Source organism: Canis aureus, chromosome 22 (assembly GCF_053574225.1).
Source record: "Canis aureus isolate CA01 chromosome 22, VMU_Caureus_v.1.0, whole genome shotgun sequence".
NCBI classification, from domain to species: Eukaryota; Metazoa; Chordata; class Mammalia; order Carnivora; family Canidae; genus Canis; species Canis aureus.
In genome coordinates this window covers 50930687-50951019 of record NC_135632.1, presented here as the reverse complement: position 1 = coordinate 50951019, position 20333 = coordinate 50930687, and the positions used below count along the sequence as shown (strand labels likewise).

Here is a 20333-nt window from a genome sequence, read left to right as displayed (position 1 = left end):
CCTCTCACACACATTTAGAGAACCTACTCAGGGAGGATGCCACCAAAAAGAGGGAACAAATGAAACAAGGGAACATGCAGGACAAAACCAGGAAACCCAATATAAGAGGTAAAGGGAGTCACTAGGATGGTGACATGCAGCAAGTGGAAGGAAACTCATCATAGTGTAGCGGGGCAAGGGCTCCATGACTATGCTGACCTTCTCCGCAAAGTGAATGATAGGCACAGGGAAAGTCAATGGAACCATCACTTTTATTGCTGAATGTTAATGATAGTGGATGGCAGAGACTATCATGGTATACGTTCCTAACATGAATGATTTAAACAGAAGCTTTAGACTCTTTTCTTCAAAATCTTATTTATTTATTGATGAGAGACACAGAGAGAGAGGCAGAGACACAGGCAGAGGGAGAAGCAGGTTCCTCTCAGGGAGCCTGATGACCTGCCTGATGACCTCCATCCTGGGACCCTGGGATCATGCCCCGGGCTGAAGGCAGACGTTCATCCGCTGAGCCACCCCGGTATCCCTAGGACTCTCTTTTTCAATCAATATCTTAGCAAGAGCATTTTCCCCCCTAAAACTGAAAAGCAGAAATAAACTTGCCTAAATTGAGGAATTCTGTATAGTCATACATAACTATATATGCAGATACACAGGAAATTGCTCACAGCAGTGGCCTATAGGAGTGATGGACCTCTTGGAAAGAGATGCGACTTTGCCATTCACCTTTTCATTTTTTTGACTTATGTGCCACAAATAGTTAATTGTTCAATTATATTCTCTAATTTAAAGATGGACTGAAAAAAAACTGATCATGTACAGCAAGTAGTTTTATAAAACTTGCCTCAGGTTTAATTAAGTATATAAAACTGTATTTAATATATATTAATATGTTCACTATAAATAAATGTGCTTAATGGATAGTGATGGAAACTGTTTCTTACTGTAGGTGACAAAGAAATTTGAAAGTGCTAAACCAAGTACCTTTGCAACCATAAAAACCCTTTTCTATAATACATACTGAACATCCACTGGGTCCTGGTTACTACCGTATCTAAGATGTTTGTGCACCAGAGGGTTGGAAGTGTATATGGAATCAGAAAACATCCATCTTTGTTTTAGTATTCCAGGTGCAGTGTCCATTTGTGTCTACTTTAGGCCTTCCTCTATAACTAGTGCTTTGGAGAACCCCTGGACAATTGAGAATTTAGGGCTTTGTAGAGCATACTATTATGGAAAACTGAAAAAAAAAAAGGGGGGGTATATTATTACATCATTTTTTTAAATCTTGAGGAATAGTATTCTAAAAACAAAAACATTATTAATAAAATCACAGGTCTATTCCAAGATTTCTTAAAATCTTCTGTAACATTCCACTAGGAAGGTAGAAAACCACCAGTTTTTCTCTAAGGAAGGATGCAAATGGAATGCAATATTGCATTACTGCACATACTGAATACAAACTGGAAGGACAAGGAAACAAACCACAGCCGCCTCCCCATAACTTTTGCTGAAGAACTGCTCACTTGACATTGTAGCATTGTAGGAACTATCTTGCTGAGATCTGTCACTACGATCTAGAAGCAAGGGACCTTCTCTGGTTAGCATACTGAATGCGACATTGCCTACATCCATCCTGTGGGATAGCTAGAAGGACAAACCGTAGGCATCATGCATCTATTAGAAAAATCATACACATAATTTTCCTGCCAAGATCATCCAATTTAATAATTTTTAAATAGCTAAATTATAATCAAGGTCACATGGGCACCATACCTGTAACTATACACATACATACCCTGTTCACAAATGGTTAGCTTTATAGCAACAACATTCTGGGACAGTCAAGGGTACAATCACAGTTTTAAAAATTAAGAGTGAAAAGTAAACACAACAGGACATTTGCACAATAGCAGAGAATCCTGTTCTTGGCAGTGAACAGGAAATGACTGGCTAAAGAAATAAGAATAGGCATAATCTAGAACGTAAGTATTATAATCAGAGGAGTTATAGCTATACATATTCTAACAGCCTAATATTTTACCTTAGTAGCTTCTTATACAAAAGTTAAAAAAAAAAACCTGCCAAAAACCAACCCAAATTATTCTTTTTCCTTAACCATTTTACTCCAAGTTGGTGAAGTCATGAGACTGTCTAGCTTAATGGCCTAGAAAAAGTTTTCTAGTTGCAAGATGTTCTTAGTCATTAATTAATAAGCTTAAACACTGAGTTGGATATAGAAATTGGAAACAGGATATATTTCCTAAAATTTGCAAAATAGGAGATGTAAGGCAGATGGTAACACCAAAAGCCACTTAAATTATATTAAAATGGCACCCTGAAATTATTCATAGCAAAACGTAATTTCCTATTAGTTTTCATCATACAGGTCAAGTTATTCAGTCAATAAAGAATTTATGGAAGAGCAGCATAGTTATGCTGTACCTCTGAGGTACCCACACAAGGAAAATGACTTTTGGTGCCATGTGACTTCTACTTATCACCAGCCAGGAAGTCTAGTCCCTTGGACCCATTGTGTACCTGGGAAAAGATTGTAAAAATACTTCTGTAAGAGGTAAAGACTAATAATAATCTATAAGTGCACTCTAGAAAGATGCGAAAATGTCATGGAGAAGGAGCACCATATGCTGATTTTAACAGCTTTTTTACTGCAGAAATTCATTTGTCATGTATACACCATAGGAAAATTCTCCCCCCTCCCCTCAAAAAAGGTCATGCAGAAAAACTGGATTCATAAAAGAATGTATACATTCAAAGTAGACAAAAATATGGTAGATGTTTTTAAAAAGAAAATATGCAAAATAATTTCACTATGGAATGCCTTGATTGGCATGTGACTTAGCACTTATTTCCTATTATCCAGATCCAATTGTTCTGATAAATCTCTATTATATATCTGTTTTAGAATATCTAGAATATCTATTTTAAAAATATATCTATTTTTAAGACAGAACATAAAACCTGTATTTGTGCATCCATGTATAAGCTATCTTGTCTGATATCTTCATGGATCCAAGATGCTAAAAGATTAATAAAATAATTTTTCAAAAACCTCAAGTCACAGATTAACAAATAATAGATTTCCTCAAGTTTTCTGAATTACACTACTAATAACTAGTAAGTTGTATTTATTAATGTGCTCTGGATTTTCAGATATAAATGCCAGTCAGTGGTTGGCTGGCTATTAAACTGTAAGTAAAATTATTCTTAGAACTGGGTCTTAATACATGGAATGCCTTAACTTTTCTTAGTTCAAAACCTGTATTTGACCCTAAAATACATAATCATGCCCTTTTCTATGCTTTAAGTTGACATACTGACTGTACGATCTATACTTTGTAAGACAGCAGGTAACTCTAGCACAGATGAAACTATATAATGTGGCATGGGGGAGGACTTCAGTGGCATTATTCCATTTTTATTTATCCAGACTGTTGCTTTCAGCCCTGCATTGAGGCCTCCTTGTATATCGGTTTCTAGTGTGTCACCAACCATCACACAGTCCCCAGGCTGTAGTCCAAGGAGATCACAGCAATGATAAAATATGGAAGGTGCTGGTTTCTCTTCTTTCTGCTCTCCACCTATAACGATAGCATCAAAATAGGACTGGCAGGCACAAGCCTCAATCTTCTCCCTCTGGGTCTGTCGGTCTCCATTTGTTAATAAAAGTAGGCGGACTTCTTTCCGAAGTTCAGTGAGCATGGCTTTGACATCTTCTGCTAGTATCATATGCTGTAAACGTGTAGATTTCCACAGGAAATAACATTCTTCAGCCAATTTCCTATTGGCTGCACCACCCTTCGTTTCAAGGATTGCTTCCTCCCAGTGTAAAGTCCTTAGGTCAGTAATGCATGTACTGGAAGGATGAAAACATTCCTTGCTGAGTTTAACTTGAACTTTGTCACAGATGGTTTTAGCCTCTTCTTTGTAGTGGTATTTTGATTGTAAAAGCTTTATCACCTAAATAAAGGAAAACAACTCCATTAACACACTTTGGGTGACTATAAGTATAGTCATGCCCTGAGAAGCTATTTTGCTATAATCCCAAAGTAGAGATTCCAACTCCATGTGTCTGCCCTAAGGCAGCTTTATTACCACACCATTTCTGGTGGGAATTGGTCTTGTGTTTAAATTTTAAAGAATACCAGAGGGAAGATCTCCCAATCATGTTATACAACTCATATATATATATATATTTTTTTTTTTTAATATTTTATTTATTTATTCATGAGAGACAAAGAGAGAGAGGCAGAGACTCAGGCAGAGGGAGAAGAGGGTCCATGCAGAAAGCCCAATGTGGGACTTGATCCCAGGACCTCAGGATCAGGCCCTGGGCCAAAGGCAGAGCTAAACCAATGAGCTGCCCAGGCTTCCCCATATTTTTTTTTTTTAAGATTTTATTTATTTATTCATGACAGACACACACAGAGGCAGAGACACAGGCAGAGGGAGAAGCAGGCTCCCTGCGGGGAGCCTGATGTGGGACTTGATCCTGGGACTCTGGGATCATGCCCTGAGCCAAAGGCAGATGCTCAATGTCAGAGCCACCCAGACATCCCTCATTCATATTTTTGACCAATTTCTATTCTAAGAAGTGTCTTCAGATATAGTTCATAAAACTTTCATTTGGCAGTCCACCACCATTCATTCTGGTTATGAAGAAACAGAAACAAAACAGGTTTAAATTCAGTAAAACATTTTAAATTCCTCACAACCATCATTTAGGGTCTTCCCAGAAATAATGCTGGTTCATCCAACCTTTTCTTATCTTTTTGTATTTTGAGGCCTAAACTCATTACCATATAAAATGGGACTAATTCTGTACTTTAAAAAATATGTGGGCAGCCCGGGTGGCTCAGCAGTTTAGCGCTGACTTCAGCTCTGAGAGTGATCCTGGAGACCCCGGATTGAGTCCCACGTCCAGCTCCCTGCATGGAGCCTGCTTCTCCCTCTGCCTGTGTCTCTGCCTTTCTCTCTGTCTCTCATGAATAAATAAATAAATAATCTTAAAAAGGGGGGGGAGGGGCAAGATGGCGGAAGAGTAGGGACCGCAAATCACCTGTCCCCACCAAATTACCTAGATAACCTTCAAATCATCCTGAAAATCGACGAATTCGGATGAGATTTAAGAGAGACCAGCTGGAATGCTACAGTGAGAAGAGTTCGCGCTTCTATCAAGGTAGGAAGACGGGGAAAAAGAAATGAAGTAAAAGGCCTCCAAGGGGGAGGGGCCCGCGAGGAGCCGGGCTGAGGCCGGGGCGAGTGTCCCCAGGACAGGAGAGCCCCGTCCCGGAGGAGCAGGAGCTGCACCGACCTTCCCGGGCGGAAAGGGGCTCGCGGGGAGTTGGAGCAGGACCCAGGAGGGCGGGGATGCCCTCGGGCTCCCGGGGACACTAACAGACACCTGCGCCCCGGGAGAGTGCGCCGAGCTCCCTAAGGGCTGCAGCGCGCACGGCGGGACCCGGAGCAGCTCGGGGGGGCTCAGGGGCAGCTCCGCGGAGGGGGCTGCGGGGCGGAAGCGCGAATCCAGCAGCGCAGGCCCCGGAGCACAGGGCGCCGGGACACAGCCCAGGATCCGGCCTCCCCTGGGACAGGCAGAGGCCCGGAGGGCCCAGGACAGCAAGGACGCTCCTGCCCGAGCTGAGCAGATCAGCAGCCCCGCCCCGAGCCTCCAGGCCCTGCAAACGGAGAGCTCCGGAGCTACTGCGGGGGCTGACTCCAGGGCTCCAGAGCTGGCCCCGCCACCGGGGTTGTTCCTCCTGGGGCCTCACAGGGTAAACAACCCCCACTGAGCCCTGCACCAGGCAGGGGGCAGGGCAGCTCCCCCAAGTGCTAACACCTGAAAATCAGCACAACAGGCCCCTCCCCCAGAAGACCAGCTGGACGGACAAGATCCAGGGGAAGTCAATGGACTTAAAGTATACAGAATCAGAAGATACTCCCCCGTGTTTGTTTGTTTTTTGCTTTTTGATTTGTTTGCTTCCCCCACCCTTTTTTCCTTTCTTTTTCTTTCTCTTTTTCTTCTCTTATTTTCTTTTTTTCTTTTGCTCTTTTCTCTCCTTCTTTCTCTCCTCTCGTTTTCTCCTTTTCCCAAAACAACTTGTTTTTTGCATTCTGCACTGAGCAAAATGACTAGAAGGAAAAACTCACCTCAAAAGAAAGAATCAGACACAGTCCTCTCTCCCACAGAGTTACAAAATCTGGATTACAATTCAATGTCAGAAAGCCAATTCAGAAGCACTATTATACAGCTACTGGTGGCTCTAGAAAAAAGCATAAAGGACTCAAGAGACTTCATGACTGCAGAATTTAGATCCAATCAGGCAGAAATTAAAAGTCAACTGAATGAGACGCAATCCAAACTAGAAGTCCTAACGACGAGGGTTAACGAGGTGGAAGAACGAGTGAGTGACATAGAAGACAAGTTGATGGCAAAGAGGGAAACTGAGGAAAAAAGAGACAAACAATTAAAAGACCATGAAGATAGATTAAGGGAAATAAACGACAGCCTGAGGAAGATTGGGGTTCCCGAGGGCGCCGAAAGGGACAGAGGGCCAGAATATGTATTTGAACAAATCATAGCTGAAAACTTTCCTAACCTGGGAAGGGAAACAGGCATTCAGATCCAGGAAATAGAGAGATCCCCCCTCCTTAAAATCAATAAAAACCGTTCAACACCTCGACATTTAATAGTGAAGCTTGCAAATTCCAAAGATAAAGAGAAGATCCTTAAAGCAGCAAGAGACAAGAAATCCCTGACTTTTATGGGGAGGAGTATTAGGGTAACAGCAGACCTCTCCACAGAGACCTGGCAGGCCAGAAAGGGCTGGCAGGATATATTCAGGGTCCTAAATGAGAAGAACATGCAAACAAGAATACTTTATGCAGCAAGGCTCTCACTCAAAATGGAAGGAGAGATAAAGAGCTTCCAAGACAGGCAGGAACTGAAAAAGAATATGTGACCTCCAAACCAGCTCTGCAAGAAATTTTAAGGGGCCACCCAGGGATCCCTGAAATTCCCCTTTGAGAAGAAGTCCAGTGGAACAATCCACAAAAACAAGGATTGAATAGATATCATGATGACACTAAACTCATATCTGTCAATAGTAACTCTGAACGTGAATGGGCTTAATGACCCCATCAAAAGGCGCAGGGTTTCAGACTGGATAAAAAAGCAGGACCCATCTATTTGCTGTCTACAAGAGACTCATTTTAGACAGAAGGACACCTACAGCCTGAAAATAAAAGGTTGGAGAACCATTTACCATTCGAATGGTCCTCAAAAGAAAGCAGGGGTAGCCATCCTTATATCAGATAAACTAAAATTTACCCTGAAGACTGTAGTGAGAGATGAAGAGGGACACTATATCATACTTAAAGGATCTATCCAAGAAGAGGACTTAACAGGCCTCAATATATATGCCCCGAAAGTGGGAGCTGCCAAATATATCAATTAATAACCAAAGTAAAGAAATACTTAGATAATAATACACTTATACTTGGTGACTTCAATCTAGCTCTTTCTATACTTGATAGGTCTTCTAAGCACAACATCTCCAAAGAAACGAGAGCTTTAAATGATACACTGGACCAGATGGATTTCAGATATCTACAGAACTTTACATCCAAACTCAACTGAATACACATTCTTCTCAAGTGCACATGGAACTTTCTTCAGAATAGACCATATACTGGGTCACAAATCGGGTCTGAACCGATACCAAAAGATTGGGATCGTCCCCTACATATTCTCAGACCATAATGCCTTGAAATTAGAACTAAATCACAACAAGAAGTTTGGAAGGACTTCAAACACGTGGAGGTTAAGGACCATCCTGCTAAAAGATGAAAGGGTCAACCAGGAAATTAAGGAAGAATTAAATAGATTCATGGAAACTAATGAGAATGAAGATACAACCGTTCAAAATCTTTGGGATGCAGCAAAAGCAGTCCTGAGGGGGAAATACATCACAATACAAGCATCCATTCAAAAACTGGAAAGAACTCAAATACAAAAGCTAACCTTACACCTGAAGGAGTTAGAGAAAAAACAGCAAATAGATCCTACAGCCAGCAGAAGAAGAGAGTTAATAAAGATTCGAGCAGAACTCAACAAAATCAAGACCAGAACTGTGGAACAGATCAACAAAACCAGAAGTTGGTTCTTTGAAAGAATTTTTTTAAAAATTTATTTATGATAGTCACAGAGAGAGAGAGAGAGAGAGAGAGGCAGAGACACAGGCAGAGGGAGAAGCAGGCTCCATGCACTGGGAGCCCGACGTGGGATTCGATCCCGGGTCTCCAGGATTGCGCCCTGGGCCAAAGGCAGGCGCTAAACCACTGCGCCACCCAGGGATCCCTGAAAGAATTAATAAGATACATAAACCATTAGCCAGCCTTATTAAAAAGAAGAGAGAGAAGACTCAAATTAATAAAATCATGAATGAGAAAGGAGAGATCACTACCAACACGAAGGAAATACAAACGATTTTAAAAACATATTATGAACAGCTATATGCCAATAAATTAGGCAATTTGGAAGAAATGGACGCATTCCTGGAAAGCCACAAACTACCAAAACTGGAACAGGAAGAAATAGAAAACCTAAACAGGGTAATAACCAGGGAGGAAATTGAAGCAGTCATCAAAAACCTCCCAAGACACAAAAGTCCAGGGCCAGATGGCTTCCCAGGGGAATTCTATCAAACGTTTAAAGAAAAAACCATACCTATTCTACTAAAGCTGTTTGGAAAGATAGAAAGAGATGGAGTACTTCCAAATTCGTTCTATGAGGCCAGCATCACCTTAATTCCAAAACCAGACAAAGACCCCACCAAAAAGGAGAATTCCAGACCAATATCCCTGATGAACATGGATGCAAAAATTCTCAACAAGATACTAGCCAATAGGATCCAACAATACATTAAGAAAATTATTCACCATGACCGAGTAGGATTTATCCCTGGGACACAAGGCTGGTTCAACACTCGTAAAACAATCAATGTGATTCATCATGTCAACAAGAGAAAAACCAAGAGCCATATGATCCTCTCACTAGATGCAGAGAAAGCATTTGACAAAATACAGCATCCATTGCTGATCAAAACACTTCAGAGCGTAGGGATAGAGGGAACATTCCTCGACATCTTAAAAGTCATCTAGGAAAAGCCCACAGCAAATATTCTCAATGGGGAAGCACTGGGAGCCTTTCCCCTAAGATCAGGAACAAGACAGGGATGTCCACTCTCACCACTGCTATTCAACATAGTACTGGAAGCCCTAGCCTCAGCAATCAGACAACAAAAAGACATTAAAGGCACTCAAATTGGCAAAGAAGAAGTCAAACTCTCCCTCTTCGCTGATGACATGATACTCTACATAGAAAACCCAAAGCCTCCACCCCAAGATTGCTTGAATTCATATAGCAATTTGGTAGCATGGCAGGATACAGAATCAATGCCCAGAAGTCAGTGGCATTTCTATACACTAACAATGAGACTGAAGAAAGAGAAATTAAGGAGTCAATCCCATTTACAATTGCACCCAAAAGCATAAGATACCTAGGAATAAACCTAACCAAAGAGGTAAAGAATCTATACCCTAAACACTATAGAACACTTCTGAAAGAAATTGAGGAAGACACAAAGAGATGGAAAAATATTCCATGCTCATGGATTGGCAGAATTAATATTGTGAAAATGTCAATGATACCCAGGGTAATTTACACGTTTAATGCAATCCCTATCAAAATACCATGGACTTTCTTCAGAGAGTTAGAACAAATTATTTTAAGATTTGTGTGGAATCAGAAAAGACCCCGAATAGCCAGGGGAATTTTAAAAAAGAAAACCATATCTGGGGGCATCACAATGCCAGATTTCAGGCTGTATTACAAAGCTGTGGTCATCAAGACAGTGTGGTACTGGCACAAAAACAGACACAGAGATCAATGGAACAGAATAGAGAATCCAGAAGTGAACCCTGAACTTTATGGTCAACTAATATTCGATAAAGGAGGAAAGACTATCCATTGGAAGAAAGACAATCTCTTCAATAAATGGTGCTGGGAAAATGGGACATCCACGTGCAGAAGAATGAAACTAGACCAGTCTCTTTCACCATACACAAAGATAAACTCAAAATGGATGAAAGATCTAAATGTGAGACAAGATTCCATCAAAATCCTAGAGAAGAACACAGGCAACACCCTTTTTGAACTCGGCCACAGTAACTTCTTGCAAGATACATCCAGGAAGGCAAAAGAAACAAAAGCAAAAATGAACTATTGGGACTTCATCAAGATAAGAAGCTTTTGCACAGCAAAGGATACAGTCAACAAAACTAAAAGACAACCTACAGAATGGGAGAAGATATTTGCAAATGACATATCAGATAAAGGCTAGTTTCCAAGATCTATAAAGAACTTATTAAACTCAACACCAAAGAAACAAACAATCCAATCATGAAATGGGCAAAAGACATGAACAGAAATCTCACAGAGGAAGACATAGACATGGCCAACACGCACATGAGAAAATGCTCTGCATCACTTGCCATCAGGGAAATTCAAATAACCACAATGAGATCCCACCTCACCCCAGTGAGAATGGGGAAAATTAACAAGGCAGGAATCCACAAATGTTGGAGAGGATGCAGAGAAAAGGGAACCCTCTTACACTGTTGGTGGGAATGTGAACTGGTGCAGCCACTCTGGAAAACTGTGTGGAGGTTCCTCAAAGAGTTAAAAATAGACCTGCCCTATGACCCAGCAATTGCACTGTTGAGGATTTACCCCAAAGACACAGATGCAATGAAACGCCGGGACACCTGCACCCCAATGTTTATAGCAGCAATGCCCACAATAGCTAAACTGTGGAAGGAGCCTCGGTGTCCATCGAAAGATGAATGGATAAAGAAGATGTGGTCTATGTATACAATGGAATATTACTCAGACATTAGAAACAACAAATACCCACCATCTGCTTCAACATGGATGGAACTGGAGGGTATTATGCTGAGTGAAGTAAGTCAATCGGAGAAGGACAGACCTTATATGTTCTCATTCATTTGGGGAATATAAATAATAGTGAAAGGGAATATAAGGGAAGGGAGAAGAAATGTGTGGGAAATATCAGAAAGGGAGACAGAACATAGAGACTCCTAACTCTGGGAAACGAACTAGGGGTAGTGGAAGGGGAGGAGGGCGGGGGTGAATGGGTGATGGGCACTGAGGGGGGCACTTGAGGGGATGAGCACTGGGTGTTATTCTGTATGTTGGTAAATTGAACACCAATAAAAAATAAATTTATTTAAAAAAAAACCACATGTATTCAGTTCTAATAGAATCCAATATGTTCCGTGATTTCAGCAGTTTAACAACCCAGTGCTTCTTCCAAACCTACTTTTCCAGATAAAAAACTTCAAGGAGTTCTGAGTCATCCTTTGCTCCCTCTCATATTCCCACAACTTTTTATCTTGGCTTTTATTACGTTAGGTTCTTTTTTTTTTTTTTTTTTTTTTTTTTTTTTTTTATTACGTTAGGTTCTTTTCCATTTGGCCTGTCTTCTAACATCTGCGACCCTAATGTGGTGAGCATTGTGCCTAATGCTCACATATATTATATCTAACCTTTCCATGACTCTGCAAGGGACTTACCTGCCTTTTTGAGATGAGGAAATGGAAAATAAGAACTAAGTAACTTGCCTGAGCTGGAATTTAAATCCACACTTGCCTACTTCCAAAGCACACATGCTTGCCTTTACGCTATTGTATTAGGCAACGGAGGCTGGGTTTGTTGCCCTCATAACATTTAGTGGGGAAAATAAGCAGGTGTGCAACCACCATAAATGCTGGGTTGAGTGGTATGACAGTCATGTAAACAACAGCAGAAAGAAAATGTAAAAAGCAAGTCATTCCACAGGGTACCAGATTAAGACTTGGCAGAGAAAGTAACACTTAAACCAAAGTGTTACCAAGTCTATAAGGTAGGTATGGGAGGAGGATGTAATCATTCTAGACAGAAGGAATAGCATGAACAAAGATATAGAGCTTAGAATTTTGAGAACTGGGAAAGGTGACTTCCCAGTGAGAAGCTGAGTTCAAGCTGAAATGTAAGACATGTGAGGGAGGATCCTAAAAGAGGATCCTATTAGATGAGGCTGGAGAGCCTGTTTGCAACTGGTTAGTAAAGGGCCTTCAATCTCAGGCTGCTACAGATGCTACCCAAATCCCCTTGGCATACACTATTTCCACACATGCCAATGGCTTCATACCGTTAAGTAAGTCATTGGGCTTCTCAGTCTAAGGGCTTTATTTGACCATAGGAGCACCCATGCACACAAATGGGTGAAGTAGTGCCCTGGTAGCAGGCCTCAACCAACAAGGGGCAGAAATTGGTAGGTTAATATCCCAGCTTCCTTCCTTCCTTCCTTTCCTTCCTTTCCTTCCTTTCCTTCCTTCCTTCCTTCCTTCCTTCCTTCCTTCCTTCCTTCCTTTCTTTCTTTCCTTCTTTTTTTTAAGATTTATTTGTTTGAGAGAAAGAGAGAGAGAGACAGAGAGAGAACAATGCAGGTAGAGAGGCAGAGGGAGAGAGAGAAACAGACACACTGCTGAGCAGGGAGCCCAACATAGAGCTCAATCCCAGAACCCTGGGATCATGACCTGAGCCCAAGGCAGACACTGAACTGACTGAGCCACCAAGGTGACCCAATATCCCAGCTTTCTTATCCCTTGGGAGGGAAAGCTGAAGCATGCTCTGCATGCTGTCTACCAGAGTTCCCCAACTGTTCATTCCAGCAACCTGCTCATTTATTAGATTCTCTACCTTCCTCATATGAGTCCACTATTCTATGGCACTTCCAAGGATCACCTCCCAAATGGACTACCTGCATTTGAAGTCCCTGTCTTAGGGACATCTGGGGAAAGTTGACAATGCCAAGACAATTTTGGATCTTTGGATGATGAGTTCAGTGCGCATAGCTGGGACTAAAAACTGTCTGCTGAGGTCCAACAAGTTAAAACGTGTTTTAAACTATATAGGGAACAATGCTACTCATACCAGACACTCAATTTACCTACTGAAGAGAAGAAAGAGATTAAAAGACACATTTTTCTTCCTTTAAATAGAAGAATCACATAAGAAGTAAAAGAAATATTGTTTAGGTTATTTGTGCTCATAAAAAAATGCAATAGTTAAGAAAAGTCTTATTAATTCAAGAAAAATATAATATCCCTAAGAATTTTAGAGGAAGGCAAAGTTAAATTTCAATTAACAAACCAGGTTTTTACAGCCTTCATGCTAATGTCACCATCTTTTCTAACAATGTCAGTTGAATTTCTTGAGATATGATAGAAGGGTGACTGTAAAGTTTTAGCAAACCTATTGCTATACAATAAAAGAACACAGGCCTCTCTAGAAGTCCACAGGCCTCTCTAGAAGTCCACAGTGCTTAAGCTTAAATAGGTGCTAGCTCATAGTTAGCAGAGAGTGCTCAATAAATGTTCAAATTCCTATTACTACAATTAGCAATTCATTTTACATGTCCTTAGGGCTCTGAAAAAACAAAATCAGTTCACCTTTCAGGGGCATTTGTAAATCTATAGCATACCACTGTCAAGTTTTGAAATTTCTTCCCATTATGTCCTCTGAATTAACTTTCCCATTTTTTTCACATAGCAACTGATTATAAATTCATTTGGGGCCACACATAATATTTAACTTTAACATATTTTGGGAAAGGAACACCTGAGTGGCTCAGCGGTTGAGCATCTGCCTTAAGCTTAGGGCATGACCCCAGAGTCCTGAGATCGAGTCCCACATTGGACTCCTTGCATGGAGTCTGCTTCTCCCTCTGCCTATGTCTCTGGTTCTCTCTCTCTCTATGTCTGGGTCTCTCTCTCTCTCATGAATAAATAAATAAAATATTAAAAAATATTTTTGGAAAAAGCTTACCAGTCATTTACATATTATTAAAACAGAAATAAAAAAAAAAAAAAAAAAAAAAAAAAAAAAAAAAAAAAAAAACAGAAATAACACCTATTCAATCACTATGTTGTACACCTGAAACTAGTGTAACACTATTGTGTGTCAACTATACTTCAATAGAAACAAAAAACACCTAAGTAGAATTAGTTCATATTATTACTAGTATAAACATTGCATTGAGAAAATGGGAGTTTTGATTGAATTGGGGGTGGAGGAAAATGATCTCTAACTTGGAGGCGTGATGACATTTTGTGCAAGGGATAAGGCGGGCTTGAAAAGGATTCTGAATACAATTAAGCCCACCAAGGACCTAGAGGTCTGAAGAAAGGGGCCCTAAGAAAGTAAAGGGGGGGGAGCCAGCCCAGGTGGCTTAGCGCTTTAGAGCCGCCTTCAGGCCGGAGTGTGATCCTGGAGACCTGGGACTGAGTCCCATGTCAGGCTCCTTGCATGGAAGCCTGCTTCTCCTTCTGTCTGTGTCTCTGCCTCTCTCTGTGTCTCTCATGAATAAATAAAATCTATTAAAAAAAAAAAAAGTGAAGGGGACAGGGGGTATCAATTTGTAGATATAAGAGAAACTCAAGCTTCTGCTTCAAAACTCTATTTAAGTCTCATCTTAACCCATACAAAAAAAGGAAACTGTAGCCTTCTAACCTGCTCTCTGGACCCTATCATCAGAACTTAAACCCTTTTGAAGGCTAGTATGGGAACTATATAATACAATAACACTATGACATGATATCAAGTGGCTGAATTCCAAATAAACCTGAGTTAACAATACATGTTCACAGGGGCACATGGGTGGCTCAGTCGGTTGGGCACCTGACTTTTGATTTAGGCTCAGCTCGTGATCTTGGGGTCCTGGGATCAAGCCCCACATTGGGCTCTGCACTTGGTCTCAGGTCTGCCTGGGATTCCCTCTCCCTGCCCATCCCCCTGCTTGTGCTCACTCTAAAATAAATTAAAATAAAATCTTAAAAAAAATACATGCTCACAAAATATGATTGCCTCCACACATACAGCCTAACAATTCAAGCAGCCCTCCTGTTAGTTTTAGTCCAAGTCTTTCTTCAAACATCATCTACTCTAAGTGACCTACCTGACCAACCTATTTAAAATAAACTGCAATTCATTCTCCTCTCTTTTCCGAACATACTTACAAATAATAATACATTTGATGTATTATGTTCCCAGTCAACCACCACTAGAAAGTAAACTCAGAAATGCAGAAATCTTTTCTGCTCTGTTCACTGAGAAACTCCAAATTTGTGTGGACAGCTTCCTCTTGGGTAGTGACAATGAAAGAAAGGCCTGAAGAGGGTAGAAAGAAATAAGTTTCCCAGAAGATTAAAAAAAAAACAACTAAACAGATGTATATAGTCAGTATATGACTCCTTCTTCCCAAGCCCAAGGCAATGTCTAGACCTTTCTTCCCTTTCTCCTTTCATAAATCAGAGTATATATGAAAGCTGGTATGTTACTTTTGAATATTCCAACATTTACGGATGGCGTTGTATTCTTATGTGACAAAGCACTCCTTGTAGAGTCAAAAGCACACAACTCAATTCTGCTCATTTAATAGGATGTTTATAAAGAGGTGGCAACAGAACCAAGTCTGAAGACCTGGATTTTTATCCATCTGTACATTCATTATTCATTCAATATTTACCATGGATCAGATGAATATGACTAACATAGTTTATTTCTTCTTAAGAAGCTATTAAGTTGCAGGCATCTGAGTTGCAGAAATTAACTGTAGTATCTTTTGATATTGTATCTTGAACAAAATACAGTGTTGGTATAAACTAGGGAGAAATACAATCTGACCTTTTTTCAGGAATGTGGAAGATGAACTGGACAGAGTGAGCTTGGAGACACTATCAGAGCAATAGTCTAGGAGACAGACAAGTCCACCTTTAAGATGAGGGGCGGGGGGATATGCAGGAGAGGACACACTGGGTGACAGGGTGGATAGTACAATTCATCATGTATACATTTGGATGCTATATACTTCCTATGCATTAAACTAAGTCTGATAAGGACACTGAGGACTAATATCACCTTTCAAATTTTTATTTTATTTTTAAATTTTTTTCAAAAAAAATTTTTTTTAATTTATTTATGATAGTCACAGAGAGAGAGAGAGAGAGAGAGGCGCAGAAGGAGAAGCAGGCTCCATGCACCGGGAGCCCGACGTGGGATTCGATCCCGGGTCTCCAGGATTGCGCCCTGGGCCAAAGGCAGGCGCCAAACCGCTGCGCCACCCAGGGATCCCTACCTTTCAAATTTTTAAATAAGGATTTAAGATTTCCAGTGGTTAGGTAACTGTTCAGGCACTTTCAGCTGTGATTCAAGCTGTGTTCATGCCTGATTTTAAAGCATGAATTCTTAGCCTATAGTATGATTTGGCCTAAACCAAGAATTTAATTGCAATATTGTGCAAGAACACACAAGTAAATATATACTATTGGCAGCTAGAGACACTGGAGGAAATATAGCACAGGGTGGTGACCCTCATGTCAAGAGTATGAAAATGAAAGGGACAGTCCATAGTATGGAATGCCACAGCAAAGTCATTAGAACAGACTTAAAATGTCCATTGATTCTGGCAATTTGGGAAGTGCCTAATGACCTGGCAAGACTATTTCGTTAAGTAGCACGAAGAAATGTTATATGTCAAGAGATAAAAGAATAAATAAAAGTAGAGATGTGGAGATAATGTATATAGATTTCTTTTGAAAAACATGACTGTCAATACAAAGACAGACGCATAGATCAATAGAACAGAGAATCCAAAAATGGACCCTCAACTCTATGGTTAATTAATCTTCCACAGAGCAGGAAAGAATGTCCAATGGAAAAAAGACATCTCTTCAACAAACAGTGTTGGGAAAATTGGACAGCCACATGCAGAAGAATGAAACTGGACCATTCTCTTACACCATACACAAAAATATACTCAAAATGAATGAAAGACTTATGTTAGACAGGAATCCATCAAAGTCCTGGAGAAAGGGCAGCCCAGGTGGCTCGGTGGTTTGGCGCCACCTTCAGCCAGGGGTGTGATCCTGGAGACCCGGGATCGAGTCCCACATTGGGCTCCCTGCGTGCAGCCTGCTTCTCCCTCTGCCTGTGTCTGTGCCTCTCTCTCTCTCTCTCTCTCTCTGTGTCTTGTGAATAAATAAAATCTTAAAAAAAAAAAAATCCTAGAGAAGAACACAGGCAGTAACCTCTTTGACCTTGGCCTCTTTGACTTCTTGCTACACGTGTCTCCAGAGGCAAGGGAAACAAAAGCAAAAATGAACAACTGGGATTTCATCAAAATAAAAACCTTCTGCACAACAAAAGAAACCGTCAACAAAACTAAAATGTAACCTATGGAATGGGAGAAGATATCTGCAAATGACATATCAGATAAAGGGCTAGTTTCCAAGATCTATAAAGAACTTATCGGGATCCCTGGGTGGCGCAGCGGTTTAGTGCCTGCCTTTGGCCCAGGGCGCGATCCTGGAGACCCGGGATCAAATCCCACGTCGGGCTCCCAGTGCATGGAGCCTGCTTCTCCCTCTGCCTGTGTCTCTGCCTCTCTCTCTCTCTCTGTGACTATCACAAATAAATAAAAATTAAAAAAAAAAAAGAACTTATCAAACTCAACATCCAAGAAACAAACAATCCAGTCAAGAAACGGGCAGAAAACATAGACTCCTCTCCAAAGAAAATGGTCAACAGACCCATGAAGAAATGCTCCACATCACTTGGCATCAGAGAAATACAAATCAAAACCACAATGAGATACCACTTTACACCAGTGAGAATGGCTAAAACTAACAACTCAGGGAACAAGAGATGTTGGCGAGGATGTGGAGAAAGGGGAATTCTCCGACAATGCTGGTGGGGATGCAAACTGGTGCAGCCACTCTGGAAAACAGAGGTTCCTCAAGAAGTTAAAAACAGAGCTACCCTAAGACCCAGCAATTGCACTACACGGTATTTATCCAAATAATTCAGAGTGATTTGAAGGGGCACATACACCCCAATGTTTAGAGCAGCAATGCCCACAGTAGCCAAAATATGGAAGGAGCCCAGCTGTCCATTGACAGATGAATGAATAAAGAAGATGTGGTATATACGTAAAATGGAGTATTACTCAGTCATCAAAAAATGGTATCTTGACATTTGCAATGACACAGATGGAGCTAGAAGGTATTATGCTAAGCGAAATAAGTCAGAGAAAGACAAATACATGATTTCATGATTTGTGGAATTTAAGAAACAAAACAGATGAACATAGGGGAAGTGAAAGAAAATAAGATTAAAAAAAAAAAAAAAAGTGTGGGAGGCAAACCATGAGAGACTTAACTCTAGAGAGCAATCCTGGAGGGGAGGTGGGTTGGAAAATGGGGTAATGAGTAATGGGCATGAAGGAGGACATTTGATGTAATAAGCACTGGGTATTGGGCAGCCTGGGTGGCTCAGCGGTTTAGCCCAGGGCATGATCCTGGAGAACTGGGATCAAGTCCTGTGTCGGTCTCCCTGCATGGAGCCTGCTTCTCCCTTTGCCTGTGTCTCTACCTCTCTGTCTGTTTCTCATGAATAAATAAATAAAATCTTTAAAAAAAAAAAGCACTGGGTATTATATGCAACTGATGAATCACTAAATTCTACCCCTGAAACTAATAAAACATTATATACTAAGTAACTTGAATTTAAATTAAAAACAAAAAAACAAGGCCGGAAGAGAAACAGATATCATCTAGTGAAGGAAGAAGGGCTCAAGGGAGGCATTCTTTTCTTTTTTTTTTTTTAAAGATTTATTTATTTATTCATTCATGATAGACAGAGAGAGAGAGAGGCAGAGACACAGGCAGAGGGAGAAGCAGGCTCCATGCGGGGAGCCCGACGTGGGACTCGATCCCGGGACTCCAGGATCACGCCCTGGGCTGAAGGCGGCGCTAAACCGCTGAGCCACCCAGGGATCCCCTGAGGCATTCTTTTTTATTTTTTAAATGTGGGACAGACCTGAATATGCAGGAGTGGAAGGTATCAAGACAGAGGATGAAGGTGCAGGGAGTCAAAACCTGAGGCACCTGCATGGCTCAGTAAGGTAAGCATCAAGCCTCTTGACATGGGCTTAGGTCTTGATCTCACCATCCTGAGGTTGGGCCACAGTCCAGCCCCACCTTTGGGGGGGGGGGGGTTTAAAAAAAAAAAAGATCCAGGGAGTCAAAACCTAATTAATGAAGCAGAAAGTGGTTGGGACTCCCAGAGTTCAAGTATGAGCTTCTGAAACGGTGTTTTTCCCATTTGATAATCCTTGGTTTTCTCCCTAGAGCTGAAGGCAGAAGCAAGCCACCAGGGGTGGATCTGGGGCTGGACGAGATCTGAGGCAGCATTTGTGGGTGTATAAAGAAGAGAATGCTGCTGAACAATGCCCCATGAAAGAGATGCTCTTGGCAAGCACGGACTAAGAACGTCAGTCACTTAGGAAACCTAGGGTCACACTTAGAGCAGGGAGACTGAATTTCTGCGGAGAAAACTCTCTTAAGTCAACTAAGTGGGATCCCTGGGTGGCGCAGCGGTTTGGCGCCTGCCTTTGGCCCAGGGCGCGATCCGGGAGACCCTGGATCGAATCCCACGTCGGGCTCCCGGTGCATGGAGCCTGCTTCTCCCTCTGCCTGTGTCTCTGCCTCTCTCTCTCTTTCTCTCTCTGTGACTATCATAAATAAAAATTAAAAAAAAAAAAAAGTCAACTAAGTGCAGGCTTGCTGCAGACGGCTGTGTAACTTCTGGGGTTTCCTCCACGATGAACCCAAGCCCACCGAGCGTGGGGACTACCATCCCCGGGGGTCAAGCGCGGAGAGCCTGGCGTTGTCTGTGGGCAGTATGAGCAACAGCGTTCCCGGTCCCGCAGCCTGGCCACAACTTCCAGACCCCGCTTCTCAGAGCCCGGGGAGCCCCAGGGCGTTAGGGAAGGCGGCAGCCGCAGCGGGCACCACCGCCTGCAGCCCGGCCCACCTGCCCTCCCGGCACCGGATGCCTCTCCAAGGACAGAAGGCAGTGCCTCCGGGGCCACCTGGCAGTGGAAAGGTCGGGGTGGGAGGCCAGCGAGGGTCAGGAAAGCGCGGATGCGGGGCGGGCGCGGACCGCGGGAGTCGGGAAGTTACCTCCAGCATGCCTCTTCTGCTTGCCGCGGCCGTGTCGATGAGGGTGTTATCCAGGTCGAAGAAAACGGCTCGCACCCGGTTCAGCACCATTCCGCCAGCCGGAGGCTCAGGGCGCCGACCTGCCGCAGCCCGCGCCGCCCCCGCCGCCCGCCGCCCGCCGCCCGCGC

The 20333-nt window shown here is 42.0% G+C and overlaps 1 protein-coding gene across 1 annotated transcript; it reads right to left on the bottom strand.

Annotated features, from left to right (window-relative positions):
- Positions 1 to 340: 340 nt before the first annotated feature.
- NANP (N-acetylneuraminic acid phosphatase) lies at positions 341 to 20326 on the bottom strand. Its single transcript, XM_077866016.1, has 2 exons — positions 20167 to 20326; positions 341 to 3981 (listed from the first exon to the last, which is right to left on the bottom strand). Exons 1-2 carry the CDS (start codon positions 20254 to 20256, stop codon positions 3325 to 3327), a joined length of 747 nt encoding a protein of 248 aa, XP_077722142.1. The 5' UTR covers positions 20257 to 20326; the 3' UTR covers positions 341 to 3324.
- Positions 20327 to 20333: the final 7 nt, after the last annotated feature.